Raw genomic sequence first — 20,054 nt, 5'->3', positions numbered from 1 at the left:
ATTGTCCACTTTCCCGACGTCCGTAGTGCCAATTATCTATTTTGACCCGATCCTTATCCCCGATGACTCAGAGAAGCGCCTCACGCCGCCACCTTTATCTTCGATGGGACCTACTCACCCCAGGTTGGATTTGGACCCTTTTTCCTATGGCTACAAATGCGGGGAAGGATTGGAGGGGTCCCTGCACCCTTATTTATACCAGGATGACCCATCTTTGTTCTGGGCAAAGGAATTGGGTGAAGCCAGTGGACTGGACACTTCACCAGATTCTGGCATACTGTCTCCTGCTACCGTGGCTACGGCTAAGGGAGCGACTTATGCTGTAGTGGTCAGTAGGGCGGCTGAGGTCCTTGGCCTTGCGCTACCTACTGTAGAGGTCAAGTCCAACCTCCTGACAGAGGTGCTTTAACCAGAGGCTTCCACATCTGAGCCCCTTTTACCATTTAATGAAGCCCTCACTGATGTCCTTTTGGGTACTTGGTCCAAACCCAACACAAGGGCTCCTTTGAATAGAACTATTACACGCTACCATTGGCCCGCCCCGAACCACCCTAAATTCCTGTCCCAACACCCCACGCCTGAGCGTCTAGTCATCCAGGCTTACTCTTAATCAGGCGCATTCCCTTCCGCACCCCCTGATAGGGAATCAAAAAGGCTGTAATACTTTGGAAAGAAGCTGTTTTCTTCCTCCAGTATCACGCTGCGGTCTGTGAACATCACATGCCTTTTGGGCCGCTATACCCACTCTTTGTGGGAGACGGTTGCGCAAGTTCTGTCGCAGATACTGGAGGAGGCCCGTGATATTGTCTTCCAAGCTGTCAACGATGGGAGAGATGCGGCAAAGTACACTATCCAATGTGGGCTGGACGCGACCAACTCTCTGGGCAGATCAGTTGCTACTACGGTGGCCTTGAGACGCCACAGCTGGTTGTGTACTTCTGATTTTTCAGGGGATGTCCAACAGTCTCTCATGGACATGCCATTTGATGGCTTCCATCTCTTTGGAGACAAAGCGGACTTGGCCTTGGAGAGATTCAAGGATTCTCGGTCTACAGCTCGGTCCCTTGGTCTTTCCACTGCCCCTAGCCCCCAGCAGTCTGCTTTTTGCCCCTTTCGTGGCCACGGCAGGGGCTCCCTGTCACGTCCCCCACCCACCCACTGTGTCACCCATGCTATTCAGCCGCTGCATGGCTGGGGGCGCAGAATCCCACATAGGACAGGAAACCAGAGGTCTGCCCAGTCCACCTCTGCCCCGTTGCCCCGTCTCCAAACCCTCCTAGTCGGTCCCTTAACTCTCATCCAGTTGGTAGCAGGATTCACCATCACCTGCCCCACTGGGAATCCATCACTACACACAGGTGGGTTTTTCAGATTGTTTGCGAGGGCTCTCCTTTCCTTTCGACTCTGCCTCACCGGCCATGCCTCCATCACTCAGCCAACTCCTGGAGGATAATTTGTCACTTCTCCGCCAGGAATTTGTGGCTCTCTTGGCCAAGGAAGCTATAGAGAAGGTCCCTGTGCCAGAAGTAGGTCGTGGTTGTTATTTCCGCCACTTTCTGGTGCCGAAAAAGGAGAAGGGCTTAGGTCCTATCCTGGACCTTCTGGACCTCAACTACTTCCTCAAGAAGGAGAAGTTCAGAATGCTCACCCTGGCTCAGGTTCTGCCTGCCTTAGACCCAGGAGACTGGATGGTAGTGTTGGACTTGCAGGACGCTTATTTCCACATTCCCATCCTGCCTGCCCACAGACGTTACCTACGAAACGTGGTAGGTCACGAGCACTATCAGTTTACCGTGCTCCCCTTCGGCCTTACCTGCGCCCCTCGGATGTTCACGAAAGTGATGGCGGTGGTTGCAGCTCATCTACACAGGTTAGGGGTCTCAGTCTTCCCCTACCTTGACGACTGGCTGTTGAAGGCGGACTCGCTCCAGAAAGTCGTCTCTCACCTTCAGATTATGGCAAGCCTCCTGCACGCGCTGGGGTTCACTATAAATAAGCCGAAATCATTCCTGACTCTCAGACACGCACTTTTATCGTAGCTGTTCTGGACCCAATGCAGTTTTGGACTTTTCCTCCTCAAAAGCTAGTCCAAGATACTTAGGCTATGATTCTGATCTTTCAGCCTCTGTCTTGGGTTTCGGTGACACTGACTCTGAGGCTGCTGGGCCTCGTGGCCTCCTGCATCCTGCTAGTGACACATGCCAGATGGCATATGCAAGCTCTGCAGTGGGACATGAAGTTCCAGTGGGCGCAGCATCATGGGAATCTCTCCGACATGGTCCAGATCTCGGAGGAGACTGCTAAAGACCTGCAGTGGTGGCTTTCAAATCCACATTGGGTCCATGGCAGATCCCTCTCCCTTCCCCAACTGGATCTTTCTATAGTGACAGATGAATCACTTTTGGGTTGGAGCGGCCACATGGGACATGTGGAGTTCAGAGGCCTCTGATTTCCAGCGGAGTCTGTGCTCCATATCAGTCTTCTTGTGCTCCAGGCGATCAGGCTTGCATTGAAAGCATTTCTTCCCTCTCTCAAAGGGAAGGTAGTGCAGGTGTTCACGGACAATACTACCGCCATGTGGTACTGCAAAAAACAGGGCAGAATAGGGTCCCAGACCCATTGTCAGGATGCACTATGTCTCTGGACATGGCTGAAACATCAGGGCATTACGCTGGTGGTTCAACATCTGGCGGGTTCTCTCAACGCCAGAGCTGACGAACTTAGTCGTTGATGCACAGCCGATCACGAATAGCATCTCCATCCAGAGGTGGCGCTTGGTCTCCTTCAGCAGTTGGGTGAGCCTTAGTTAGATCTGTTTGCCTCCGCAGAGAACGCGCAAGGTCAGCTGTTTTGCGCATTGGATTTTCCAAGGCGACACTCGCTCGGAGGCACTTTTCATCTCGATTGGAACTCCGACCTCCTTTCCGCCTATACCACTTCTGCCCAGAGTTCTTAAGAAGCTCAGGAACGACCGGACCCAAGTCATCTTGGTGGCTCCGGACTGGGCACCGTGAGTATGGTATCCAGAGCTTTTGAGTATGACCATCGATCCTCCACTCAGACTGCCTTTTGGGGCACTTCTTCTGTCGCAGCAGCAGGGCACGGTTCTCCACGCAAACTTGTCCAATCTCCGCCTTCAGGCTTGGAGATTGAGTGGTGCCAGTTGACAACTTTTGATCTTCCACCCGAAGTCTTGGCAGCCATGCGCCCGCCACCAAAATGGTATACGCCTTTTGTTGGCATAAATTTGTGGCATAGTGCACTGTTGGCTCTGTATATACTATTTCAAAGTAAGAAATTCAGATAGGAAGTAATGGGGAGACCCGGGGATCTCTTCAACGATGCAGGCAGGCACAGGGGGGTGCTCCTCGGGGTAGCCACCACCTGGGCTAGGCAGAGGGTTGCCTGGGGGTCGCTCCTGCACTGGAGTTCGGTTCCTTCAGGTCATGGGGGCTGCGGGTGCAGTTTTGGTTCCAGGCATTGGGTCCCTTGTTACAGGCAGTCGCGGTCAGGGGAAGCCTCTGGATTTCCTCTGCAGGTGTCGCTGTGGAGGTTCAGGGGGGGTCTCTGGCTACTCACGGGCTCGCAGTCACCGGGGAATCCTCCCTGTAGTGTTGGTTTTCCGCAGGTTGAGCTGGGGGCGTCGGTGCAGAGTGGAAAGTCTCAGGCTTCCGGCGGGAAACATGAAGTCTTTAAAGTTGTTTCTTTGTTGCAAGAATGTTGCAGATTGTTGAACAGGGTCGCTGTTCACAGGAGTTTATACGTCCTTGGTTGCATGGCAGTCCTCTGAGGCTTCAGAGGTCGCTGGTCCCTGTTGGATGCGTCGCTGTTGAAGTTTTCTTCGAAGTTGGGAGATAGGCCGGTAGGGCTGGGGCCAAAGCAGTTGTCGTCTCCGCCTTCACTGCAGGGCTTCAGGTCAGCAGTCCTTCTTGTTAAGGTTGCAGGAATCTTGGTTCTGGGGGCCCCCAAATACTGAATTTAGGGGTGTGTTTAGGTCTGGGAGGGCAGTAGCCAATGGCTACTGTCCTTGAGGCTGTCTACACCCTCTTTGTGCCTCTTCCCTGTGGGGAGGGAGGCGCACATCCGTAATCCTATTGGGGGAATCCTCCATCCACAAGATGGAGGATTTCTAAAAGTAAGGGCCACCTCAGCTCAGGACACCTGAGGAGCTGTCCTAACTGGTGGATGACTCCTTGTTTTTCTCATTATCTCCTCCAGCCTTGCCGCCAAAAGTGGGGGCAGTGGCCGGAGGGGCAGGCATCTCCACTAGCTGGGATGGCCTGTGGTGCTGTAACAAAGGGGGTGAGCCTTGGAGGCTCACCGCCAGGTGTTACAGTTCCTGCAGGGGGAGGTGAGAAGCATCTCCACCCAGTACAGGCTTTGTTCCTGGCCACAGAGTGACAAAGGCACTCTCCCCATCTGGCCAGCAACATGTCTGGTGTGTGGCAGGCTGGCAAAAACTAGTCAGCCCACACTGGAAGTCGGGTATGTTTTCAGGGGCATCTCTAAGATGCCCTCTGGGTGTATTTTACAATAAATAGTACACTGGCATCAGTGTGCATTTATTCTGTTGAGAAGTTTGATACCAACTTCCCAGTTTTCAGTGTAGCCATTATGGAACTGTGGAGTTCGTGTTTGAGAAACTCCCAGACCATATACTCTTGTGGCTACCCTGCACTTACAAGGTCTAAGGTTTTGCTTAGACACTGTAGGGGCATAGTGCTCATGCACATATGCCCTCACCTGTGGTATAGTGCACCCTGCCTTAGGGCTGTAAGGCCTGCTAGAGGGGTGACTTACCTATGCGACAGGCAGTGTGAGATTGGCATGGCACTCTGAGGGGAGTGCCATGTCGACTTAGTCATTTTCTCCCCACCAGCACACAGAAGCTGTGAAGCAGTGTGTAGGTGCTGAGTGAGGGGTCTATAGGGTGGCATAAGACATGCTGCAGCCCTTAGAGACCTTCCCTGGCATCAGGGCCCTTGGTACCAGTATCAAGGGACTTAACTGGGTGCCAGGGTTGTGCCAATTGTGGAGACAAAGGTACAGTTTAGGGAAAGAACACTGGTGCTGGGGCCTGGTTAGCAGGGTCCCAGCACACTTTCAAGTCATAACTTAGCATCAGCAAAGGCAAAAAGTCAGGGGGTAACCATGCCAACTGTGGCATTTTCCTACCAAAGTACAGCATTTTATTCTCAATTCGAACATCAACCAAAGTAGTGGCTTAAGACATTTCACTATAATTCTAAAGCTGTGGGCAGATGAAAGATCAGTTGTCAGTCATGTAATGCTGTTTTCAAAGCTTTTACCCTTGGTTAGTTGTGTGCAAGGCTTGTGTTCAGAAGGAGATGGGGCTCGAAATGGTATTTGATGTGTATTAAAGCCACACAGACCTTTGATAAGTCTCCTGGTGCCTCCACACCTTCACATGTTTAAATATGTCTGATCATCCCCGCTTATTAATACTTGAATCCATGTGTGTGGCAATGGATACAGTATCCTTTTGAATTGGCAGAAGAATTTCCTTAATTTCACAAACTTAATGAATATGGTTAGTTCATATGGCTTTGACTTGTTCCTTTGTTTTGTCCTATTAATCTTGGGGCTCTTCTATATTGTTATCAACTTTCCTTACATGTATGCTCCACACCTTAACATGCTTTTTCCAAAATATTCCTATCCTGGTTCATACATGACTTTGCTTATTTATATGAGCAGGAATTGAGGTTCATTCAGTGCATATCCTTCTGCAGACCTGTATCTTGTGAGGCTTAGTAACTGTGATTTTGTCTTGTTTTAAATCCATAATTTTGTTTTACAGGGAATTTGGTGCCAACTTGCACATATTGAACCATTCATGCAGGCAGCAGAATGGAGTGAAGGAGCAATTGAAGAATTTAAAAAAATAGTGCATGAAAAAATTATGTCATGCACAGTCATTAGTAAGTGACTTTAATTCTTCTATGATCTTTTTAACGATGGTTGCAAATGTTCTAAACTCATTTTAAACTGATTCTTATGCTCATTCATTCACTAAAAATTACTTCTGTCTAGATTTAAGTGTTATGTCATGTAGTGATAAACCCTGTACTTGTAGCACATTATTCCATTTGCACTATCACTAGATCCCTGTCCTCTATGGTCAGACTTCAGCTGCAGGGTATTCAAAACACCAAGTGACATCGAGCTGTATTTATAAAGCCTATCCTTTCTAACTTTCTATGACTGCAAATCGAATTCACTCTCCCATATTCAAAAGTGCTGTCTTTAGGAAGTTGGCTCTGTATATACTATCTCAAAGTGAGAGATAGTGTGCACAGAGTCCAAGGGTTCCCCTCAGATGTTGATAGTGGCAAAATTAGATGATACTAATGCTCTATTTTGTGGTAGTGTGTGTAGGAAAGTACCATCTTGCCTGGCATGTTACCCCCATATTTCACTGTATATATATTGTTTTAGTCTATGTGTCACTGGGACCCTGCCAGGCAGTGCCCCAGTGCTCATAAGTATGTGCCCTGTAGGTGTTCCCTGTGTGATGCCTAACTCTCTCACTGAGGCTCTGCTAACCAGAACCTCAGTGGTTATGCTCTCTCTGCTTTCCAAATTTGTCACTAACAGGCTAGTGACTAGGGGGCGTGGCCAAGGTCTCGGAGATGGCGCACGCCTAAATTCCGAGCTCCGGAGGGGCCGGTGAATAATTGAGCGAAAAAGCGCCTCTGCCGGGCCGACTGAAGTCCGGACTGAGGGGTAGACTCACAGGAGGGGGCTAGGCGAGAGAGTGCCCCTCTGGTGACGGCGAAGTGAGCCCGGTGCCGAAATCGGCCTCCTGGACGGCTCGGGGGACGAGAGGCCTGGGCGCACGACTGCATCCGCGGCCTCGCGCTGGGCTGTGGCCGGGCCCGCCGGAGAGGGAAGGAGGCGACGGGACGTGAAGGTGCGGGGCCCTGGGCGTGGCCTTATCAGACGGTGAGAGAGCAGGGGGCGGCCGTGCCCGCGGGAGAAGTCGCGCCCAGTCGGGGCGTTGCAGGACGGAGTGGCTGAACGCGGGCGGCCCCGGGAGCAGACGGGCGCCGACCCGGGCGAGAGACTGCGGCCCCTACAGCGGCCCTTGAGGGTGTCGGGTGGCGGAGCTGACCGGCCGGCGTGCCCAGAAGCGGGCGGCTCCAGCGGAAGACGGCGGCACCATCCCGCGGTAGGAGCGGGCAATGCGAGGCGCGAGGGGGGATAGTATGGAGTCCCCTCCTCATAGCGGCACAGGTGCTGGAGGGGCCTGAGAGCCCATGAGCTCCCGCACCGGAACGGGTGCGGCGGGGCAGCGCCCCGGGAGGCGAGGGCCCCGGGTGGACTCGGAGACCTGCTCGAGGCCGTGATTGAGACCCGGGTAGGGCTGCAGGCCGGGGCTGTGATCAAGCGTCTGGTCATTGGACCCCAGGGGACAACGGAGAAGTTCTCCTCCATCGCAACGGTGCAGCCGAAGAGCGCCCAGCGGCGAAGAGTTATCGGGAGGCTGTAAGAGGGGACCAGTGCAGCGAAAGTCCGGAGTGATAAGGGAACACATGGAGAGGTCACTGGAACGGAGACGGAACCCGGGGCCCTGACATTCCCTATGACGGCGTAACGTGCAGTAAAATCGGTCCCTTGAGGACTGCTGTGGACATTGACGAGCCTGCGTGGGACTGGTAGGCTGTTTGGGGCAAAAGTTGAAAAAGAACGATCTGGACCCGCACCAACGTGGGGCCCCTGGGGGGCTGATCTGATCCCTGGGACGGGGGGACCCATTTGTCTGGACTGCAATAGGGGAGCAAAGGCGCGGAGCACCCAACGGAGAGACTCAGAAACAGTGGACCCTGAAGGGTACGGGGACCCGGCTGAGGAAAAGCCTGGGGCAAGGCAGCGGCTCATGGAGGGGAGGGAGTGACGTCTTGGAGAAGATAGACAAACACCGCCGAGGCTGCTGTCAGGGGTCCCTGGGGCGGGGCCTGCGGCCGCGCTGATGCCCTCCAAGGCTCGCCCCAAGGCCAGAAATATGGAGTCCAAGGCTCAGGCCGAGTGCGAAGAGTCGGGCGCGCAGGACCACACACAGGTCAAGGTTCAGGACACGCTAGATAAAATTCTTGGAGCGATAGAGGACACCAAAACAACGCTGCAGCGAGAGATCAGCCAGGTTGAGGTGAGCTTGCTGAGAGCGGAACACCACAAATTGGTAGATAGAGTCAAAGAAACAGAAACTGCCCTGGCGGACATAGCACCGAAGCAGGAAAACCTGACAGCTGAAGTGTCCTCCCTGGTTGACAGAGTGACGCGCCTCGAAAGGAGAGTTGAAGACGCAGAGGGGAGGAACAGAAGGAATAACGTACGTGTGGTGGGTCTCCCGGAGGGGACCGAGGGTACGAACATGGTTGAATTTTTGGAGAGGTGGTTCGGTGAGACGGTGGCTCCGGGGCGCCTGACCCCCTTCTACACGTTGGAGCGGGCGCATCGGGTACCGGCGAGGCCGCTGGCCCCGGGCAGGCCCCCCCGGGCCGTGATAGCTAAACTGTTACATTATAGTGACAGGGACACCCTCCTGCAGAGGGCCAGGGAATCGGGCCCTTTTAAAGTCGGAAACGGGGAGGTGACATTATTCCCGGATTACACTCTGGAGGTACAAAACAAGCGAGCTTCGTTTCTGGCAGTCAAGAGAGCCCTAAGGGAGGAGGGAATCCAATATTCGCTACTCTACCCAGCCAGATTGAGAGTGATTCTGGAAGGGAAGACATTGTTCCTTCAGTCACCTGAGGAAGCCTGGGAATGGCTAGAGTCACACAGCTCCCGGGCAGGAGGGTCCACAGGAAGGGTCGCGCTTGGGAACGGGGCGCGCCGAGCGCTGAAGGGAAGGAAGCCCAGAAACCGCAGACGTATGGTACCTACCCAAACACAGAAAAAGAAAGGAAGGAAGGAGGCATTGGAGGCAGCGGCACGCATGAGCGGAGAGGCGTCACCCCAGGAAGAATCCGGGAACGAGTCTGACGACACGATGGTTTCATCTGCAGGTGAAGCGGATCATTCAACCCGAGCCCCGAAAGTAACCCCGCAAACAGCTGACGAACTTGGCTAGCCTGGACGCACGGAAGGCCCTGGAGACAGGGCGCGTATTGGGATCGACCGGCCCCTCCGGGCAAGGCCACCCCCCCAGACCAGTACTCTGCCGTTTGACAATAATGGCGGGTACTGCTAATCAGAGACTGAACAAGTTGCACTGTTGCACAATTTGCTGGGCGACCTACAAGTTCGGAGGCGCCCTGGGGACTGGGAGTTGGGTCATACAGTTAAAAGTTAATAAGGCAATGTGGGAATTGGAATTGGAATGTGACAAAGTTATAGATAAAGGGAGAGGAGGCTCCGAGGCTTGGGAGAGCCGGGACAGAGCCACCAAACCGAAAATGGGCAATGGCAGATTACAGTCTCATGACCTGGAATGTTAGAGGGATGGGCACTCCGGCTAAAAGGCACAAGATACTCTCCTATCTAAAGAGAAGGGGTGTACAGATGGCTCTATTGCAGGAAACTCACCTGGCGCCTGGAGAGGGAGAGAAGCTGAGACGTAGGTGGAGGGGGCAGGTATTCGCAACGGAATACTCTGCCTACGCTAGAGGTGTATTGGTATGGATCAGGGCGGGGGTCCCCTTCACGACGATCTCTTCCAATATTGACAAGGAGGGTAGATTTGTGATACTGGAGGGGAGGCTGCATGGTGTACCGATAGTCTTGAGTTGCATCTATGCCCCTAACCAAGACCAGGTAGCCTTCATGTCAGGGTTATCGAGTCACCTTACACGCCAATGCACCGGAGAGCTATTAGTAGGTGGGGATTTTAATGCGGTGCTAGACACTGAACTGGACAGGTCTACCCCTCCTATACAGGGGGCTGCGGCAATAAAAACAGCCAAAAGGGTAGGGGAGTGGTTGGACGGGTGGGGGCTATCGGATGTCTGGCGAGTGCATCACCCAACTGACAGAGATTATTCTTATTACTCGGGTCTTCACCAGGTACATACAAGAATCGATAGAGTAGTATGCACTGCAGGCCTGTTAATTAACATGACACGCTCGGAATACTTGGCCCGCACCTTGTCTGACCACAATCCCTTGTTAATAACGATGAGGGTGCCGGAGGACAGACCCCCCATACCGTCTTGGAGGATGTCCCCCTCAACACTTGAGGACCAGTCGTACAGAGAAGCCTTACGCTGTCATTTGACAGAATACATCGAGACAAACAACGGGTCCACCCCCACTAGGGCCCTGGAATGGGAGGCACTTAAGGTGGTGACGAGGGGCTTTTGCTTGGGGCAGTCGTCGGGGGTTAGACATACACTTGAAAGGGAGCTAAATGCTCTGGAGAAAGACATACACGAAGGGGAGTTGGGACAGGGGAGAACTGCGCAGGAGAAGGAGGATTACAGTCGAGCCCGCAGGGAACACTCCCGCATTGAAGAGCAGCTTAGATGCCATGATAGACAAAAGTACACAGCATCCCTGCAGGCGGAGGAGGGTAGATCGGGGAGAATGTTGGCGTGGTTGGTCTGCTCCGGGGGGCAGGGTGAGCCTATCACATGTGTACTAGATGGGGAGGGTTCGCTCAAGCTCAGCCCGGCCCAAATAAACAATGCATTCAGGGAATATTATATGCAGTTGTACGGGAAACCCAGTGATCTGCGGACAGAGTCCTTCGACGAGTACCTACAGCAAATCCCGCTACCAACTCTGAACGCAGTGGATAAAGAGGCCCTGGGGGGCCCAGTGTCAGTGGAGGAAGTAAACGAAGCCATAGCACAGCTAGCGCCAGGGAAGACTCTGGGAACAGACGGGCTCCCCATGGACTTTTACAAAAAATATAGGTCACTGCTGGCTCCCCAACTGACTGAGATGTACGCGGAGGCACGGCGACAGGGTGAACTGCCACAAACGTTGCGGGAGGCTGTGGTGGTCCCTCTCCCCAAAACTAAAGACAGGGAAGCACGGGTGACGGAGTTTAGGCCTTTATCAATGCTAAACAGTGATTTCAAAATTCTTAGCAAGATCATGGCTGCTCGATTGCTGCCCCATATGACCAAGCTAGTGCATACTGATCAGAATGGCTTTATTCCTGCCCGAAGCACCTCGTTGAATTTAAGACGGGTTTTCTCGGTGCTGCATATGCCCAGGGCTTTGAGACCGCCAGCTGGGGTTTTGTTGGCGGTGGACTTCGAGAAGGCCTTCGACTCAATCAGGTGGGATTACTTAAGGAAGGTGATGCTCAAAATGGGACTAGGGGAGGAATGGGTGAAGTGGGTGGGCCTACTGTACGCTTCCCCCCTGGCTAGAGTTAAGACCGGAAAGTCGATCTCCAGTGCATACCCAATATACCGCGGAACTAGGCAGGGCTGCCCCCTATCACCGATGTTGTTTGCCCTGGCGATTGAGCCCCTGGCGGCACAGTTGCGGCGAGAAGGAGTGGGCAAGGGAATTATCTGGGGTCCGGCTGAGCATATCGTTTCTCTATATGCCGACGATATACTCCTTTACCTGAGGGACGGGGCGGGAGGTGTCGGGTGGGCGCTGGGGATTCTGGAGGAATTCGGGAGTCTATCTGGACTCAGACTTAACAGGAGAAAAACATTTGTATTCCCTGTTCTGGCAGGCTGCGCTCGTCCGGACACGTGCCCTGCGGATGTAAACTGGGCCCCGCGGACTTTTAAATATTTGGGCATACAAATATTTCACGAATTGAGCGATCTTAGGGATGGCAATCTCGGCAGGACACTTAGATCCCTGCGCACCTCGGTGGAGTTCTGGAGGTCATTGAAACTATCAATAATGGCCAGAGTGGCGCTCTCCAAAATGGTCATGCTGGCACGCCTACTCTATTACTTTGCGAACCTGCCATTGCAGGTCCCTCCTACATGGTTCCGAGAGTTAAATGCACTGCTTAGAGAGTTGATATGGGATGTGGGTCGCAGGAGAACGGCGCTAACAACCGTCTGTAGACCGGCGCGTCTGGGGGGACTGGGTGCCCCTGACTTCGAGGCGTATTATTTGGCATCTCAGCTCCAATGGGTGGCCGGCTGGATGGCGGGCAGGGGACAGCTAGACCTGGCAACAGCGCAAGGAACAACAGACACTGCTCGTATAGCAGCAAATATGGCGGGTAGGAAGGTCGCCCTCATAGGTGACAGCATAATGTGTAACGTGGCGTTGAAATGCTGGAAGCGTTGCGTGAAAAGGACCGGGGTCGGGCCGCCATACTCTCCCGCTTTACCACTGGAGGTAGTCGCCCTAGAACTACGGGGGCGTGAGCGTGGGGGGCTAGGATTGGGGCCATGGGTGGGAGCGGGGCTGGGGGCAGTGGGGGAACTATTCAAGGAGGGGTTGCTGAAGAGCTTCGATGACTTAGTAGTAGGAGGGGTACCGCAAGGTCAATTCCTATTCTTCAGGAAGCTGATGCACACCCTAAAAGAGCACTGGAGTACAATTAATGCAGAACCCACAATCCATGGGGTGCTGCACCTCTTGTTGACGGCAGGAGAGGAACCTCACATGATCACAAAAATATACCGTGCCCAAATAGAGTCAGCTGTGGACCCCCTGCACTCCCTAAGAGAAAAATGGGAGAAGACAGCCGGGCGAGACCTGTCCGAGTCGGAATGGGCCAGGGCTCTAGCTTATCCTAGAACGATCTCACGCAACACGAGGCTCACATATATTCAATACAATTACTTACACAGAACTTACCTCACCCCACATCGGTTGCACCGCATATATGGGGGGGCTCCCAAGGTATGCCCCAGATGTGAGGGCGGGGAAGCTGACTTTGACCACATGATGTGGGTATGCCCGAGAATCCAGGTGGGTTGGTTCGAGATGATGGCTACCCTCACGAAGTTATTCGGCTTGGAGCTCCGGCCAACCCCTGATTTGTGCCTACTGGGTCTTCGAACCGGGATCAGGTGGGGCAAGGTTGGGAATCGTTTCCTTGACCTGTCTCTGGCTCTATTTAAAAGACTGATCACGAAGGGATGGAAGTCCCCAACCCACCCATCACTAACAGAATGGAGGAACGATGTCACAAGGTGGTCCAGGGCAGAGCTTCAGGTCCTTAGGGCTGAGGAGGCGAGGGGGGTCCTTCAGACCCCAATCGCGGCGGAGTGGGAAATCCAAGTGTCTAACTGGGAAGACTTAACAAAGAGTCCGATGGAGCCTGAGGGAGTGGGATGAGCTAATGGACACGGTCAGAAGATCCCAACATAGGGGAAGTTCACTGTAACTAAGACTGAATGACTACTAAGAATCAGTTTGATCCGGATGCGGTATGAGTGTGAGGGGGAGAGCGGGATGGTATAATAAAAAGGATAAGGGAGGGTAATGACGGAACGCAGGGCAATAAAACACGACAAGCAATACCCGGGCAAGCTATCTCCCTTTTTAGTAATTCAGCAATTAAACAGTTCCTCCCACATAGGCCTAAAAGTTCATATACAGTTTGAAGTTGAGTTAAGTCTGTTAACAGGTCACAGAATACAACAGTAACGTAGGATAATGAAAATGTGAATGCCATTATAAAGTTTCAATTGGGCGAAGAAATAACTGTTGATAAGTTAAGTAAATGCATGGTAAAGGCTAACCAAATGCGTAACGTACTGCATGGACCGCAAAGCCCGGAAATGGTATAATTAGCAGAAATGTATAATCACGACAATACGTTACTGTAAGAAGAATTACACTTGTAAAAACAGCAAGTAGTTGATAACAATAAAAACAAATGTAAAAAAAAAAAAAAAAACAGGCTAGTGACTAAATTTACCTATTTACATTGGCATACTGGTACACCCATATAATTCCCTAGTATATGGTACTAAGGTACCCAGGGTTTTGGGGTTCCAGGAGATCCCTATGGGCTGCAGCATTTCTTTTGCCACCCATAGGGAGCTCTGACAATTCTTACACAGGCCTGCCAGTGCAGCCTGAGTGAAATAACGTCCACGTTATTTCACAGCCATTTACCACTGCACTTAAGTAACTTATAAGTCACCTATATGTCTAACCTTCACCTGGTGATGGTTGGGTGCTAAGTTACTTAGTGTGAAGGCACCCTGGCACTAGCCAAGGTGCCCCCACATCGTTCAGGGCGAATTCCCCGGACTTTGTGAGTGCGGGGACACCATTACACGCGTGCACTGTACATAGGTCACTACCTATGTACAGCGTCACAATGATAACTCCGAACATGGCCATGTAACATGTCTAAGATCATGGAATTGTCACCCCAATGCCATTCTGGCATTGGGGTGACAATTCCATGATCCCCCGGGTCTCTAGCATAGAACCCAGGTACTGCCAAACTGCCTTTCCGGGGTCTCCAATGCAGCTGCTGCTGCTGCTGCCAACCCCTCAGACAGGTTTCTGCCCTCCTGGGGTCCAGGCACCCCTGGCCCAGGAAGGCAGAACAAAGGACTTCCTCTGAGAGAGGGTGTAACACCCTCTCCCTTTAGAAATAGGTGTGAAGGCTGGGGAGGAGTAGCCGCCCCCAGCCTCTGGAAATGCTTTGATGGGCACAAATGGTGCCCATCTCTGCATAAGCCAGTATACACCGGTTCAGGGATCCCCCAGCCCTGCTCTGGCGCGAAACTGGACAAAGGAAAGGGGAGTGCCAATCCCCTAACCTGCACCTCCCAGGGGAGGTGCCCAGAGCTCTTCCAGTGTGTCCCAGACCTCTGCAATTTTGGAAACAGAGGTGTCTGTGGCACACTGGACTGCTCTGAGTGGGCAGTGCCAGCAGGTGATGTCAGAGGCTCCTTCTGATAGGCTCTTACCTCTCTTGGTAGCCAGTCCTCCTTCCTTGGTAGCCAAACCTCCTTTTCTGGCTATTTGCGGTCTCTGCTTTGGGGATCTCACCAGATAACGAATGCAAGAGCTCATCAGAGTTCCTCTGCATCTCCCTCTTCACCTTCTGCCAAAGGATCGACTGCTGACTGCTCAGGACGCCTGCAAACCTGCAACAAAGTAGCAAGACGACTATTAGCAACCTTGTATCGCTTCATCCTGCCGGCTTTCTCGACTGTTTCCAGGTGGCGCATGCTCTGGGGGTAGCCTGCCTCCTCTCTGCACCAGGAGCTCTGAAGAAATCTCCCGTGGGTCGACGGAATCTTCCCCCTGCAACCGCAGGCACCAAAAGACTGCATCACTGGTCCTCTGGGTCCCCTCTCAGCACGACGAGCGTGGTCCCTGGAACTCAGCAACTCTGTCCAAGTGACTCCCACAGTCCAGTGACTCTTCAGTCCAAGTTTGGTGGAGGTAAGTCCTTGCCTCCCCACGCTAGACTGCATTGCTGGGTACTGCATGATTTGCAGCTGCTCCGGCTCCTGTGCACTCTTCCAGGATTTCCTTCGTGCACAGCCAAGCCTGGGTCCCCGACACTGTAACCTGCAGTGCACAACCTTCTGAGTTGTCCTCCGGCGTCGTGGGACTCCCTTTTGTGACTTCGGGTGGACTCCGGTTCACTCTTCTTCCAAGTGCCTGTTCAGGTACTTCTGCAGGTGCTGCCTGCTTCTGTGAGGGCTCCCTGACTTGCTGGGCGCCCCCTCTGTCTCCTCATCCAAGTGGCGACATCCTGGTCCCTCCTGGGCCACAGCAGCATCCAAAAATCCTAACCGCGACCCTTGCAGCTAGCAAGGCTTGTTTGCCGTCTTTCTGCGTGGGAACACCTCTGCAAGCTTCCTCATGACGTGGGACATCCATCCTCCAAAGGGGAAGTTCCCAGTCCTCTTTGTTCTTGCAGAACACCAAGCTTCTTCCAACAGGTGTCCGCTTCCTTGCACATTCAGCTGGCATTTCTTGGGCTCCTGCCCACTCTCGACACTGTCGCGACTCTTGGACTTGGTCCCCTTGTCTTTCAGGTACTCGGGTCCGTAAAATCCACTGTTGTTGCATTGCTGGTGTTTGTTCTCCTTGCAGAATCCCCCTATCACAACTTCTGTGCTCTCTGGGGGTAGTTGGTGCACTTTACACCTACCTTTCAGGGTCTTGGGGTGGGCTATTTTTCTAACCCTCACTGTTTTCTTACAGTCCCAGCGACCCTCTACAAGCTCACATAGGTTTGGGGTCCATTTGTGGTTTGCATTCCACTTTTCGAGGATATGGTTTGTGTTGCCCCTATACCTATGTGCTCCTATTGCAATCTACTGTAACTTTACATTGCTTGCATTACTTCCTTTTGCTATTATCTGCATAATTTTGGTTTGTGTACATATATCTTGTGTATATTTCTTATCCTCATACTGAGGGTACTCACTGAGATACTTTTGGCATATTGTCATAAAAATAAAGTATCTTTATTTTTAGTATATCTGTGTATTGTTTTCTTATGATATTGTGCATATGACACCAGTGGTATAGTAGGAGCTTTACATGTCTCCTTGTTCAGCCTAAGCTGCCAGAAACACCTCTTCTACACTAATAAAGGATAACTGGACCTGGCACAGGGTGTAAATACCTCTGGTACCCACTACAAGCCAGGCCAGCCTCCTACAGTGTGGACGAGCAGTCGGCTTATCAGAGGGTAGTGTTAAGAATGTGTTGTACACACAGGCAGTAAATGAGAACACATACTCCAGGCCAATAGTTTTTTATTTAGCAAAATATTATTTTCTTTATTTTAGAACCACAAGATCCAAAGGTTAGTTAAGTACATAACTTTTAACTTTTACACAGGTAACAATAGAACTTTGATTTAAAACAGTATTACACACAGTTTTGGTAAAAATGGCAAATAGCTATTTTAAAAGTGGATAGTGCCATAATCAACAGTTCCTGGGGGAGGTAAGTACTGGTTAGTTTCTCAGGTAAGTAAAATACTTATTACGTCAGTCTCCTGGGCATAGGCAGCCCACCTTTGGAGGTTCAAGGCCATCCCCAAAGCCATCGCGCCAGCAACACAGAGCTGGTCAGGTGCATAGGTCAAAGGAGGGCCCATATGTGCTTATTGATTACAGGGGTGCTCTGGTTCCAGTCTGCTTGGTAAGTACCTGCATTCTCGGGGAGCAGAAGGGGGGTTTTGTAGAGCACTGGGGGGGGGGCACAGGCACATAAACCACACCCTCAGTGGCACAGGGATGGCCGGGTGCAGTGTGCAAAGTTGGTGGTGGATTAGTCGTAGAAAACAATGGAGGTACCCGGGGGTCACTCTGGCGATGCAGGCAGGGCAGAGGGGCACTTCTCGGGCCAGCCACCAACTGGGCTAGTTTGAGGGCCACTTGCTGGTCACTTCTGCACTGGTAGGTGGTTCCTGTTGGTCCTGGGGGCTGCAGGTGCAGTGCTTGGTACAGGCGTCTGGTTCCTTTGTTACCAGGCAGTCGCGGTCAGTGGGAACCTCTGGATCCTCTCTGCAGGCATTGCTGTGGGGGTGCAGGGAGGTAGACTCAGGGTGTCCACATCGTTGGAGTCGCCTGGGAGTCCTCTCAGCGGTGTTGGTTGTCCTGAACTCGAGCCGGGGGTGTCGGTTGCAAAATGTGAAGTTAGTCTCTTTAAATTTGCTTGTTTTGTTTCTGGACAGAGCCACTGTCCTCTGGAGATTCTTGGTCCTTTAGGTGCAGGTCAGTTCTCTGAGTCCTCAGAGGTCGCTGGTCCTGCTGGATGCGTCGATGTGCAGGTTCTCTGAGTCAGGAGACAGGCTGGTAGGGCTGGGCCCAAGCTAGTTGTTGTCTCCATCGTCTCTGCGGAGCTTTCAGGTCAGCAGCCCTTCTTTCTTCAGGTTGCAGGAATCTGATTTCCTGGGTTCTGGGTCACCCCTAAATACTCAATTTAGTGGTGCCAAAGGCTACTGTACATGAGGGTGGCTACACCCTCTTTGTGCCTCCTCCCTGAGGGGAGGGTGGCACATCCCTAATCCTATTGGGGGAATTCTCCAAAACAAGATGGAGTATTTCTTAAGGCAGGGAGTCACCTCAGCTCCGGACACTTTAGGGGCTGCCCTGACTGGTGGATGACTCCGCCTTGTTTTTCTCATTATCTTCTACGGACTTGCCGCCAAAAGTGGGGGCTTTGTCTGGGGGACGGGCATCTGCATTAGCTGGAGTGCCCTGGGGCATTGTAACGCGAAGCCTGAGCCTTTGAGGCTCACTGCTAGGTGTTACAGTTCCTGTAGGAGGAGGTGTGAAGCACCTCCACCCAGGGCAAACTTTGTTTCTGGCCTCAGAGAGCACAAAGGCGCTCACCCCATGGGGTCAGAAACTAGTCTCAGCAGCAGGCTGGCACAGACCAATCACTCCTGCACTGAAGGATTGGGTAAAATTCAGGGGTCATCTCTAAGATGCCCTCTGTGTGCATCTTTTAATACATCCAGCACTTGCATCAGTGTGGGTTTATTATTCTGAGAAGTTTGATACCAAACTTCCCAGTGTTCAGTGTAGCCGTTTTGACAAACTCCCAGACCATATACCTAATATGGCCACAACTGTTCTTACAATGTCTAAGAATAGACTTAGACACTGTAGGGGCATATTGCTCATGCAGCTATGCCCTCACCTGTGGTATAGTGCACCCTGCCTTAGGGCTGTAAGGCCTACTAGAGGGGTGACTTACCTATGCCACAGGCAGTATTTTGTGTGCATGTCATCCTGAGGGGGATGCCATGTCGACTTTGCCTTTTTCTCCCCACCAACACACACAATCTGCATGTATTAGGTGAGGGCTCCCTTAGGGTGGCACAACACATACTGCAGCCTTTAGGGGCCTTCCCTGGTCACAGGGCCCTTGGTACCACTGGTACCTTTTACAAGGGACTTATCTGTGTGCTAGGGGTATGCCGATTGTGGAAACAATGGTACATTTTAAGTGAAAGAACACTGGTGCTGGGGCCTGGTTAGGAAGATCCCAGAACACTTCTTAGTCAGGTCAGCATCAATATAAGGCAAAAAGTGGGGGGTAACTGCAACAGGGAGCCATTTTCCCACACTGTGTCTTTGGCCCCCGTTTTGACCTTAGTACACACCTTAATGATTGTTGCACACTGATGGAAAACAAATTCACCTATGTAATAAATCTTTGAATCCTTCCTAGTTCCTGCAGTTATTGGACTTCTAAAGGCAGAGGAGTGAAGCTGCTACTTGTGCCACTGCTTAAACCACATTTTTGTTGTTGGGGCCAGTCAGCTGCTTACCAAACCTGCCAACCCTTCATCTTATGGTTATGGCTACAGTACTGGAACCCTAGATAATGTTACCCTGGGATTTGAGAGTCAGTAGTTTTATTCTTTTTTTCTCATCGCTATAGCTTGGAGCTCTGAGCTCTGCCTTTAACTATGCAGAGGGACCTTGAGGTGTTGGGTGGCGGCAATCGGGGACTCACTCTTTGTCTTGGGTCCCACAGAAGTGGGGCAAATAGAATAGCTGGGCTCTTGGTGTGGGTCTCCCTGTCTCAGAAGTCCTTTGAATTGAAGATTAGTTTTACTCGGCGGTATCTGGGCTGGACACAAAAAGCCTTGGCTGCTGGAGGGGTCCTGTACTTCTGGGGTTGGTGCTGTGCAACTCCGATCAGTCCTGGCATCCCCACACCTGGTGGGAGGATGGATCTGACCTGTAGGAGCACTGAGACCTCTTCTTGGGTGGCTGCTGCTTCAGTAATCCCAGTGAAAGGCAGGATGGTGAACCAGACCTTGTTTCTTTGGTGCCTGTCGCTGCAGGGAAGAAGCTCCTCTATTCCAAGAGAGTTTCTCTGACAGTTCGCGAAGCACCAGCAGCCCTTCTGGTTTCTTTGAGTCTGTACAGCAGCAGGACGAGTCTATTTCTTCAATGGTTATTGGGGGCGACAGGCAGGCTGGCATGGTTGGCGCCAGGTCAGCCGTTGCTCCTCTGTTCTTGGGTCAGCACTATTCTTGTCTGCAGTCCTGGTATCAGGGGTGCCCCTCAATACTTAATTTAGGAGTGCTATGGAGAGGGGTAAAGGGTTTGCAGATTTACTAGGCATGCTGTTGGCGAAGGTGACAACACCTCCTGCTAGAGTAGGTATTATATCTGATAGAGCCTTCTAGTTGCAGATTC

At 52.2% G+C, this 20,054-nt stretch overlaps 1 protein-coding gene across 1 annotated transcript in view; it reads left to right on the top strand.

Annotated features, from left to right (window-relative positions):
• RNF17 (ring finger protein 17) overlaps positions 1-20,054 on the top strand; it is a 1,983,649-nt gene that overhangs the window by 1,120,841 nt on the left and 842,754 nt on the right. Inside the window, exon 22 of the mRNA XM_069202301.1 lies at positions 5,822-5,942. Within this exon, the coding sequence (XP_069058402.1) occupies positions 5,822-5,942 (121 nt within the window). The remainder of the gene's footprint in view (positions 1-5,821; positions 5,943-20,054) is intronic.

This window comes from Pleurodeles waltl, chromosome 8 (assembly GCF_031143425.1).
Source record: "Pleurodeles waltl isolate 20211129_DDA chromosome 8, aPleWal1.hap1.20221129, whole genome shotgun sequence".
NCBI lineage: Eukaryota > Metazoa > Chordata > Amphibia > Caudata > Salamandridae > Pleurodeles > Pleurodeles waltl.
This window is presented reverse-complemented; position numbering and strand designations above follow the sequence as displayed.